General features: G+C 40.9%; 1 protein-coding gene across 1 annotated transcript in view; it reads left to right on the top strand.

The window, feature by feature from the left end:
• The window catches only part of POLN (DNA polymerase nu), a 197,903-nt gene that overhangs the window by 154,740 nt on the left and 30,631 nt on the right, over positions 1-12,532 (top strand). Inside the window, exons 18-19 of the mRNA XM_030563754.1 lie at positions 3,546-3,656; positions 6,292-6,370. Of these exons, the coding sequence (XP_030419614.1) occupies positions 3,546-3,656; positions 6,292-6,370 (190 nt within the window). The remainder of the gene's footprint in view (positions 1-3,545; positions 3,657-6,291; positions 6,371-12,532) is intronic.

Raw genomic sequence — 12,532 nt, 5'->3', positions numbered from 1 at the left:
CCCACTGCAGATAATCAAGCAAAAAGAAAGTTATTTGCCTGTCTGGTAAGTGGAGCTTTTCAAGATGTGTTGTCCACATATATATTCTACTCTTAGTGACCTAACATCTCAGACTGGAAATAAGGTGAATTTTTAAGTGAGAGTAATTAACCATTGGAACAATTTACCCAAGGTCCTGGTGGATTCTACATCAAGAGTAGATGTTTTTCTAAAAGATCTGCTCTAGGAATTATCTTGGGGGAAGTTCATGGCTTGTGCTATACAGGAGGTCAGACTAGATGATCACAATGGTCCCTTCTGGCCTTGGAATCTGTGCTTGAGACTAGCCAGCAGTGTCTGTTGTGGCCACGCAAGCACCCTGAGTGCCTTCACACCCCTCTCCCAAGAGCATAAATGACTTTCTGCCCAACAGCCAATCAGTTCTCTCTCCACTACAGAATCCAATCTATAAGCAACTTTTCTAGATCTAGATATATTCCAGTCTTAGGGACTCACAAGAAGTGACATGATGTAATTTGGTGGATGCTTGGAGTCTATCTAAAAATGGATTTCAGTACAGTCCTGCCATAAGGAATGCCTACTCTAAAAGCTTCTATTAATGAATAGTATTTGGTGAATTGGAGAGAGTCCAGAGGAGAGCAACAAAAATGATATAAAGTTTAGACAACCTGACCTATCAGGAAGGGTTAAGGAAACTGGGCATGTTTGACCTTGAGAAAAGAAGACCAAAGGGAGACATAACAGTCTTCAAATATGTTAAAGGCTTTTATAAAGAGGATGATAATCAAATGTTCTCCAGGGCCACCAAGGGTAGGACAAGAAGTAACTGGCTTAATCTGCAGCAAGGGAGATTTCTAACTACAAGGATAGGCAAGTAATTTTCTCAGAGACTTCTGCAGGCTGAAAATAATCTGAGAATGTCTGAGATTGCACAGTTCTTTCTCTATGAGGTGGATTTGGGAGAATGCCCATGATAAAGACTGCACAGTTTCCAGTATAGCCATGCAAGGATATTATATGGATAAGACATAAAGGCCCAAGGAAAACACGATGATGTTTAGGTTTGTAGGAGACCCAAGGCTACATTTCTGACCCATAGAATTCAGAAGAAGAGGCTTTAGGGGAATAGATAGATGATCTCTTCCCACTATGTTGTGAGTCAGATGAGGAATAAGATAATTCCACCTCTAAAGGAGGGGCTGCTGAGGCAGGAGTACAGGGTGTAATACTGGAGTAGCTGTTGTGCTGAGGAGGAGGTCAGTATTGATGTAACAGTGGCATTCATACCAGAGGACTGTTAAATTCAACCAAAAGTAAACAACACTCCAGCTTCTCCAAAACTTCAAGATCCTTTGGAACCACATATTTTCCTGGCACTGATTTAGGTGGTATGGTGAATCTTTGGGCTCAGGTATAGCCGAATGGAGTACCAGGTGTCAATGTACTCCATGGGTCATAATAGTAAGTAGGGCCAAGGAAGAGGTTGCCACTGGTTCTCAAGCACTTGGTGGTAAGTGCTGGGGCGGGAGCAGAGCCAGGTCTGGGGAGTGGGCCTGGATGCTAGGTGGGTGGGTCATGGCCCACCCAAGCCCACCCGTGTCTATGCCCCTGGCACGAAGTTGTAGATATTTGACATTTTCTTTTTAATGTATTATCAGAACTGTCAAAGAATATATATACTCACACCAAAATACATAACATACTTTTCAATACAAACATTTTGTAGAAAAAATCAACAATTTGCAATCTATTGTTACCAGTCACAGTGAAGAAGAGTACATTGTCATCAAATTTGTTGCTTTAATTACTGCAACTAATCCTGTGTCAGGAAAATTACTTTTCTCAGAACAAGATGGGTAAGGTAATATCTTTTATTGGACCAACTTCTATTGGTCAGAAAGATGTGCTTTTGAATTTACACAGAGCTATTCTTCAGGTCTGGGACACTTACTCAGCTAAATATAAATGGAACAGATTGTTTAGCATAAATAGTTAACACATATTTCAAGGGACCATTCAAGGTGAAGTGGCCTATTAACACCCATCCAATCATAAGGAGGAAACAAAGCATGGGGGAAGCAGCTGGTGGAGAGGGTTGTTAGTGTGTGAGATATTTTTGTAATAAGCCGTAAATTCAGTCTCTATTCAGTCCAAGATTTTTAGTGTCTAGCAAAGTTATAAATTTAAGCTCCTTTGCTCATCTTTTGAAAATATTGTACAGGTTTCCTTTGAGGATGAGGACTGACAGGTCAGATATAGAGTGATTGCTTTGTGAAAAGTGTTCACCTACAGGTGATATGGTGGTTTTGTGTTTTCCTGCATCATTTTCTCAGAACAGCACCTCTTTTTATAACAGCATATAATTGATTCAGACTTTTACTCACAGGAGACATACTGTTCCTTGTTTATTCTGTGCAATGCTTAAAAAATTACTATAACCATGGATTTTAGAGACCAGGTGGGTGAGGTAATATTTTTTATTGAACCAATTTCTGTGGTGAAAAAGACAAGCTTTCAAGCTACACAGAGCTCTTTTTCAGGTCATCACCTCCTTTACCAACAGGAATTGGTCCAGTAAAAGATATTACCTCACCCACCTTCTCTCTCTAAAATCCTGGGACCAATGCAGCCACAACAACACTCTACATAACCATGGGCTGTCATTTTATGCCATAATTGCATTAATAAATTAGTTCTACTAAGGAGTAGTGGATTACTGCAAATATTTGAAGCCACAAATAAGTCCTAAACATCCTGTTTGATGAAGTGCTACTCAAGCAATATATTTTGTTTAGATCTACTTAAAATAATATAGCTTTCTTTTCTTGAAAGATGTGTCAAAAAACATTCCCACTTCTGAGATAATGAATCCATGATCTGTGTATATCACCTGCAAAAGTCCCATAACTAAAATCCTTGGCTGCATGCCAGTGCAGGGATGGAAGACACCTATCTCTACTTGCATCCATTACAAGCTGTCAGCAATGATATAACCAGAATAGCTATACCAGCAAACCCTCCTAGACGAGGTGCAATTTTTACTGGGAAGGGTTGTTTTGCTGGTATAGCTTATACCAGTTTACTGAATAAAATAAACTATACCAGCAAAAGGATTTTTTTGTATCTGAGTCTATACTGGGGGTTTTGCTGGCATTGGCATGTTGCTTAGGGGTGTACATTTTTTTTTCCACAGTCCTATCCAACATAGCTATACCAGCAAAACTTTTAAGTTTAGACCAGGCCTGAGTAACTTCAACCTCTAATGCTTGAACTGGAAGTGAGTGTGCTTAATGCCATGCAGGGTTAGAGTAATGGAGATATCAGTGATATGTGGTTGCATCCACATTTCACTCTATCAGTCAGACTACTTTTGAATAGCTGGGGAATAAATGTTGAAACAAGTGACTTACACTATTTTCAATATTCAGTAACATTGGCCAAAAGCATCAGGACAACTTGCTGGACAACTTCATACTGGAAGATTTGTTTCAAATCTCATATTTAACCACTCCATTAACACTATTTTCTATTTTACATATCAAAAGGATATGTGGTTTCCATCATGGGACGTAAAAGGCACTTGCCTAATATCAATGCTCGAGACTACAGACTACGTACTCAAGCAGAGAGGCAGGCTGTCAACTTTGTTGTCCAAGGTAAAAAAAAAAAAGGTTTAATTTCCTCTGACTGGGTGGTGGTTGACAAATGAAGTCAACAGACAAGAAATAATAAATGGGTGGCATGAATTAATTTTGTATTTTACAGCTTTACGTGACTGAAGTATGAAACACTCACTAGCCTGTAGGGAACAAGAACACAATAGTATACTACAATACTCTGTGGTAGCTAGCTGTATGAGGTGGAAGGTTACTGCTGCTGCACTTCAAATGCAGTTCTCCTAAGGCTGTCTCTTTTTGGTTTCTTTGTCAGTTTGTGACTGGGCCTGTCTACACTTACAGCCCTGCAGTGGTGCAGCTCCACCAGTACAGAGCCACCAGTGCTGCTGTAGTGGTTAGTGAAAACGCTACCTATACCAATGGGAGAAGCTCATATTCTACCTAACAAAGAGGTGGTAGCTATGTCGACAGGAGAAGCCCTCCTGTTGATATAGTGCTGTCTACACTGGGAGTTCAGTCCATGTAATTGCATTGCTCGGAGGGGGGGGATTTTCCACACATCTGAGAGATGTAGTCATACAGACATAAATTTGTAGTGTAGACCATGGCACAGAAACCAGGGTTTCAGTGGTTTTACTACTAAGATATTCAAATTTTTATTTTTTCAGATGTCTGTTTTTTGAGAAATACCTATTAAAAGAGATGTTGTATTGTATTATTATTATTTCTGTTGCAACCAGGGCTCATTCTTTGTATGGAATGAGCAGGAAGAAAGCATTAAAGAGTTAAACAGGTCTTATCTTTGCAATATAAACTAGCAAATGTGCCAAACAAAATGCAATAAATCCACATCATTTACTTCTGTCACTCCGCTGAGTTCATACCCCATTTGAAGTAACTTGGTATCTTTAAATGACCCTTGCTGCTGCTTTAAGATGTTGCATTAAAAATCTACAGGTTTTTACTTATTTAAAGAGCTGATGTTGGCATGATTTGCATAATGTTTGCAAGTTAGAGTGAAGCTGTGAACCCTATCATGCAAATGAAAAGTACTTTTTAGACATGTTTATGAAGGTGCTTCTCATGAAAGTGACTTGAATTTTCTTATAGGAAAGAGCAATGAATTGTTGGGGTTTTTTCCCCTCAAACATTCTTTATTTTCGTGTTTTGTTTTCAAAGCAGGCAAATTAATGATGTAATATTCTGGACTATTGTCCATAGGCAGCTGCATCTTTCAAGGAGGTGTAGAGCATCTGTAACTGAAGCCAATGGGAACTGAGGACACAGCACCTTACAGAAAACATTTGTTTCCTTGCAGGCCTGAATCCCACATTTCAGATAACAAATTTGGGTTTTTCAGTTTTGAAACACCAGAAGAGAATTTTGTAGAATTGGTTGGAACTTGAAATTCCAACATTTCAAAATTTTCTTTTCTCCTAAATTGAAATGAAATTTTTGAAATATTGAAATGACCTTATTGTAGCTTTCTATTGACTTTATCATTTTGACTAAGTATATTATATTAATATTCAAAACAATAAAGTCAAAATGAAGCACTTTGACCTTATCAAAATGAAATGTTTCAGTAATTTATTGTAAAAAATTTCTATGAAATTGATATGTTCCCACAAAACATTTCATTTAGTTCCATCAGCATTTTCCAGTTGTAAACTGTTCCACTGGAAAGCTTTCAGCCAGATACAGAATTCTGATAGGTATTTGGGAAGGCTGTTAAAGTGAGGTTTATAATTTAAAAATATTCAATTATTTTTAAATATTACCAAAAAATTCCTTCCTCAACTGAGATTTTAATTTCAGAATTTCAGCTCTGAGATAGTTTTTAAAGACTATATTACACTCCACTATTTATACTGACTATAGTTACTGTTGTAAAAGATACAGTAGTGATTTCATATAGTAAGGTAGCATCTTATCTTGGTGACAATTTATACTCAAAAGACTATACTTCTTATGGCACAAATAGTGCAAGGAATGTATGGTGTACCAATTTGAAATGGCTGTCATTGGTTTTGACATGATTATTTTTGAAGAAATTTGTCTTATTAGCCATTCCCTAGCTCAGTTTTCTTAACTGAGCTTGTGTCGTCTTTTCTAACTCTATTCCACGGATTTATTATAGCTTTAACTCATCAAACTATGCCTTACCATAACTAAAATCTAGGTTATTTAGGCTATTATGCATATTGATTTTTCTCCTGGATAAGTTAAGAAACTGCTTTTCTCTCACACCCATGCACGCAGTATGTAGGTGTGTATATTTGGGATGATTCATGTTTCAGGGTATAAGCCAATCTTTAATGGTAGTTCAGAAAAAATTTTCTTGGGGGGTAGACTATTCCATAACTTCCTACTAAAGGCTTTCTCACATCTTCCTCTTCTGAAGCAGCTGGTACTAGCCATTATCAGAGACAGAATACTGAGTTTAGCTTGACCATTGGTCTGGTCCAGTCTGGAAATTCCTATGTTCCCATGTCCATATTAAAGATGAATTCATACCTTTGTTAATATTGATTCTTTGGTAATATTGAGCTTGTTCTTTGTTAACGTTATGGAGTCAGTTTCAGACCTGCTATCATTTTGCATAGTTCAGAGGACTAAAGAGCTCTCCCCCACCCCTTATTTTATATTAAAAACAGGTCACTTTCTTTTGTAGGATCTGCAGCTGACCTTTGTAAAATGGCTATGGTCGAGATTTTTTCCTCTGTTGCCATTTCTCCAACTTTAACAGCCAGGTTAGTAAGCCAACTACTGCAATGTTCTTTTTCATTTTATGACTGAAGTTGCTGACATAAAGGAATTTCTGGAATTTTATTCTTTATTGTTCCTGAACTATATGAACAAATTGTGCTCCTCAGCAGGCAACTTTTATTTATATTGTTTATTTATTATATTGATGTATATTTTATGTAATAAAGGGAAATATCTTATAGGAATGTAAGGGAAAGCTAATGCATCACAATTTCCTTTTGTTAGTATAACTATGCACAGTTGGGCAATAGATCACGGGAAAGGCTCCAGATTCTTATATACCACTAGCAAGAAGAATAAAACCTAATTTTCAGTCATAAAAGATAGAACTGTTGGTGCAGAAAGTCACTAAGCAATATTACTATTAGCTCTAATAGAAAAAAGCCTTGCAGGAAAACATGGGGGGGAAATAATTGAATCCTGGTCTTTCATAAATTTGTGGCATGTGGTCAAATAGAACTTGAGGAATTTGAAGTAGAATTTTAGATAAAAGCAGAGAACAGAGGTTTGCAAAATGTCAAAGTTTTTATCTGAATATTTCTATGTGATATTGGGATTTTTGTAAAAAATCTCAGTTGTGATAGTAACATATCAAATAATTCAACAGGACTTTTCATTGAATCAAAAAACCCAGGATTTGACCCCATAAATATACTTTATACATATAATACTTTTTTGTTTTGTATTTTTACAGCACCTATAACCATGACTAAGGCTCCTAGTACTATGGTAATGCATATAATAATATTAAATAATAACATAGCTCTTTACATGTTAAATATAGTTATGCTATTCCTTAAATATTTACTCATACATACATCTCACAGTGATTATGAGCATGAATATTAATAAGTTACAAGCTTTCAGTAGAGACCTCACAAGCTGTCCTTCATGAGTAAATACCATGAAAGTGGGATATTCAGTGTAGTGAGTTTGTCAGGTCTGAAACATGAACTGCTTATAAAGAACAATGAATCCTTTGCCTCTTTGCACCAATAGGCCTCTGTATCACACCTCCTATCATTAAAACAGTAGGGCTAGCTGCTGGCTATTCTGCAGGTGTCAGTTCTGGGTGCTCTTTCCTGGACAGGGTGTCTGCTACCACATTTTCTTTCCTCTTGGTTTGCACAATCTCCATCTCATATTCCTGTAGTGCTAGGCTCCATTGCCATAGCCAAGAGTTGGTACCTTTTGGTTATGTGTAATCACACCATACCAAGAGAGTGATCTAACACCCTAACATTTCTGTTTCACTGATAACATTTTAGCTGTTTGACTGTTCATCAAGGCTGTCCCACAACATTTTGGCACCTGTGGCGGGGAGCTCAAATGACACCCCATACCCCCTTGCTTGGGCCAAAACTTTGAACGGTCTCAATTTTGCCTTCTTCCTGTTCTGCTCCTCTCATGGTACTGCTCTGCTACCTACCCCAATAAAGGAGAACTAACAACTTAAAATGCCTTGTTGAAAAATTTTAAGTAACACTTAACTTTCAAACGCCTGAACAGCAAATGTAACTTTTCTTGTCTGGCATTTTTAGCTGTTGGATAATCAAAGTGATGCTTTCCATGCCTTCTTGGTTGCAAAGATTTGAACTGCTTCCTGAAGGTCCACAGTCTGAGCCAGCTCACGCTCTATTGAGATGGTTGCAAGGCCAACCAGCCTATCCTGTGTTATTGTAGAGCTTAGATGTGTTTTTATTAACTTCAGCTTGGAGAAGCTGCATTCTCCACTGGCAGCTGTTACAGGAAGTGCTAGAAGTATGCACAGAGCAACAAAAGCATTTGGAAAGAGGGTGGTCATCTTATTTGTGCACATGTATTCCAGAACAGCCTTTTGGAGTTGATCCTGCTGAAATGTATCTTGAAAAGGCTTTCAGTTCATCACCTAAATCACTCTCATCAATATCACGCATGTCACCATGTGTCAACACTGTCTCTAGTGCCCTGCATTGCTGGTGTAGGTCTTGGTGTAGGAGACTGGGGCCATATCTGTGGGCCTTTCAGAACCTATGGAGGTTTCACCCTCATTCAAGAGCATCCCCCATCCATGTTATCCCTGGCTCCATCTATTGGCCATCAGGAGCATTGCCATCACAAGCACCCTTGCATCAGTACCACACTCAGCCCCAAACAGATTCAGGGCTCTTCTCACAGACAAGCACCCTTGCATCAGTACCACATTCAGCCCCAAGCAGATTCACAGCTCTTCTCACAGATAACCCTGAGAAGGGTGAAAACAGGACAGCCTCCTGTTCCACTGGCATCCTCTTCCTCATCCCATGATAAGGCAAATGTGTCAGACCCTATTTCTCCACCTCCTGATGATTTCCAGACACATCAAGTATTGTTGAGGAGGGCTTTCTTCCTGGACTTCCACCCAGAGTGTAAGGATCCGTGAGACTAGAACCCAGGTCTGTGGAGCCTGGGATGGCTGACATTCCCACCAGGAGGGCGTATAGATAGACAGTACCCTGCGGCCCTCTGATTGCCCACGTGGACTATTTAACCTGGAGGTACCCCAGGAAGTTGTCTGGGCAATCACAGAGACTTCTGACCTGCTGCAACTCCAGACCACACTTTGCCTTTGTCTCCAACCCCAGCCTGACTCTGACCCTTACTCTTACCTCCTGATATCAGCCTGGTACCACCTCTGATCTCCGGTCTCCAGCCCTGGTACCAGCTCCATCTCACTGGTACTACCTCTGATCTCCACGCTCCAGCCCTGGTCTAACTGTGACCCCAACTCTTGCTTTTTTATCTCAGCTCTATTGATTCTGCTGATCCCTGCTCACTGACTACCAACTTGTGGCCATCCTTAATGTGTGGACAACAGCTCAGCCCAGGCAAGACTACTTACTATCCGGTCCCTGACACCGAGGAAATCCAGAAAAAGTCCCATAGGCTTGTGGACATCTTGACATCAGCAACCCCAGCTAGGATAGCGCTGCCTATTAATTAGGCTATTTTAGAACCCAGAAAGGTTCTTTGCAGACCCCAGCTTCCCTGTTGCCTACTGCAGAAAGGATTGAAAGGAGGTACATCTCTATAATCATCCACCTTGAGCCTCCCTCGTAGTGTTGGCAGCCAGTGAAAGAGAGAGACAGGGTCACCAGGCATCAAGCTCGAAGAACAAAGAGGGCAAGAAGCTGGACTTATTTGGAAGAAAGTTTTATTCCATAGGTGAGTTACATAGAGATTTGTATTGCTGGGGTGATACGATCTTACCCTGTGGGATACAGTTTCACAGTTCAAGGACAAGCTCACAGATGATGTAAAACAGGAGTTTGACAATGATCAAGGAGGGCAGGCTGGATGCTAGAACAGCTTTGCAGGCTAGTCTGGAAACAGCAGACTCTATGGCCTATTGCATGTCCTCTACAATAACTACGAGGCGCTCTTCATGGTTTCAATCTTCTGACCTCCTTCTAGAGATTCAGAAAACAGTCCAAGACGTCCCATTTGAAGGGCTATCGCTCTTCTTAGCAAAAACTGATGAGACTTGGCATAGTTGCAGTGACTTTAGAGCAACTCTACAGTTCCTGGGCATTTACACCCGAGCAGTGAAGTGGAAAGCCTTCAATCCTCACCAGTCTCAGCGATTTCTGGGGTTTCCCTCTCAAGCACTGGACCTGCCAGGGAGGATGAGCAGAGATTAGAGGACAACCACCACCATCCTCTGTCACTGTAGCTGCCGGCTCATCAAGGCAGGCAGCATCCTCCAAGAGCTCATTTTGATGGGCTAGTCAAGAGCAGACTACCAGTTCTAAGAGTAGCATCTTTTTCTTTCCCAATTTTTGCAAACCACCTATCCCACTTCTGTCATTCTTGGGCCCACATCAGAACACATTGGTGGGTTCTAAGCACTGTGAAAGTGGGATACACACTCCAATTTATTTCTACCCCTCTTCCCATCCCCCTACCCCATCCTCTTTCAGGGACCTCTGTCTCAAGACCATGTTGTTGCACGAGACACAATTATTTCTTGTTGTAGGAGCTATAGAAGAGGTCCCTCCATTGTGGGGTTTTACTCCTAAAACTTCCTGATCTTGAAAACAGAAGGAGGTCTCAGGCCTATTTTAGATTTAAGAGAGTTAAACAAGTTCCTGAAGAAATCAAAGTTCTGAATGGCTTCCATAATTCCTTCCCTGGATCCAGCAGACTGGTATGCTGCTCTTGACCTAAAGGACACTTACTTTCATGTGGCAATTCATCAAAGCCACAGAAAATTTCTAAGATTCATAGTCAGTGGTTTCCATTATCATGTCACAGTGCACTCCTTTAGTCTCTCAGCTGCGCCTTTTGTATTTGCAAAATGTATGGTGGTGGTTGCAATTTTCCTTTGGAGGTCAAGGATCCACATCTTCCCTTACCTAGACAACAGGCTGATAAGAAGTCAATCCAGGTCACAGGTCTTCTCCAGCATAAGCGTAATCCAATCCATGTTTGAAGGGTTCTGCCTGCTGAGCCAAACAGAGAAGTCAGTTCTGTCTCCAGTACAGAAAATAGAATTTATTAGAGTGGGCCTGGACTAGACAATGGCTAGACCTTTACTACCTCAGGAGAAGTTTCAGACAGTGCAAAATGTCATTTTAGACTTAAAATCTTATCCTCTCTCCATGGTAAGAAAGTGTTTGAGGCTGCTGGGACATATGGCAGCATGCACATGTGTAGTCCAATATGCCAGGCTGCATTTCAGGCTAATTCAGGGCTAGCCAGCCAAGGTGTATTCACCAGTGAAGTACCACATAGACATGCTAGTTCTCATACCAAATAAAATCTTATCCTCCCTACCCTGGTGGATAGACTCAGCCAGTGTCTGCAAGGAAGTTCCATTCACCCTACCTCAACAATCTCTTACCTTAGACACAGATGCCTCAGACTTGGGTTTGGCTGACTTGGGCCTCCTGCAGATGCCTCCACAGAGACTCTCTGTCTGCACATAAATATCACGGCATTGAGAGCTATCCAATTAGCATGCATAGCATTCCTTCCTCACATCCAGGGAAGGAGCTTGTTGGTGTTGACTGACAACACGTTTTATGTAAGCAAACATGGATGGGTTCAGTCTTCACTGCTCTGCTGGGAAGCAGTTCTGCTTTGGGACTTTTGCAACGTCAACTCTGTACTTCTGAAAGAGACTTACCTTCTAGGGACCCAGAATCAGCTGGCAAATCACCCGAACAGGTTGTTTATCAATAGTGGTCCCTTCACCCTGACATAGCAAGGTCCATTTTCCAGCTCTGGGGAACTCCTAGAATAGATGTGTTTGCAACAGAAGTCTGTTTGCTCCCAAGCTGGCCACATCCCAGGTTCATTGACAGCCACTTTCCTGCTGCTGTAGTCAGAGGGTCTCCTTTATGCTTTTCCTCTCACTCCTCTCTACCCAAAGTTCTGTGCAAGGTCAAGTAGGACAAGGCGCTTCTTATACTGATTGCCCCGGCTTGTCCTCATCAGAACTGGTTTTCAGAGCTCTTAGACCTATCAGTCAGTCCCCACTCTCACTCCCACTTCACACAGACTTTATTTTACAGAATCAGGGCTGCCTCCTCCACCCCAATCTTCAGGAAGAGGAGTCCTGCTCTAGCGAAGTTCAGGAGGTGCTGCTGAATATTAGAAAACCATCAACTAGGAGTACTTACCTGGCTAAATGGAAGAGGTTTTCTATCTGGTCCATACGGAAAGGGGTTTCCCCATCCCTCACTTCTAGTCAGCACATTTTGGTCTATCTTCTGTCCTTAAAACAGCAAAGGTTGTCAATTAGCTCAAGCAGAGTGCACCTAGTGGCTACATTGGCATTCCACCCACTATTGAAACTGCTCTTTTTTCCAACCCAATATCTGTAAGATTTTTAAAGGGCCTGAACAGACTATTTCCAGAGGGGCAGAACCCTGTTCCCCCATGGACCCTGAATCTAGTCTTAGAATCATAGAATATTAGGGTTGGAAGAGACCTCAGGAGGTCATCTAGTCCAATCCCCTGCTCAAAGCAGGACCAACACCAGCTAAATCATCCCAGCCAAGGTTTTATCAAGCCAGGCCTTAAAAACCTCTAAGGATTTAGTGAAGCTGATGCTGATGTGTCCTACCTTTGAGCCTCTAGCAACCTACTCCCTGTTGTACCTTTTTTAGTGGCCATTATGTTGG

This window comes from Gopherus evgoodei, chromosome 5, assembly GCF_007399415.2.
Source record: "Gopherus evgoodei ecotype Sinaloan lineage chromosome 5, rGopEvg1_v1.p, whole genome shotgun sequence".
Lineage (NCBI taxonomy): Eukaryota > Metazoa > Chordata > Testudines > Testudinidae > Gopherus > Gopherus evgoodei.
Note: the sequence above shows the minus strand (reverse complement) of the source record. Positions and strands in the feature narration are given on the sequence as shown.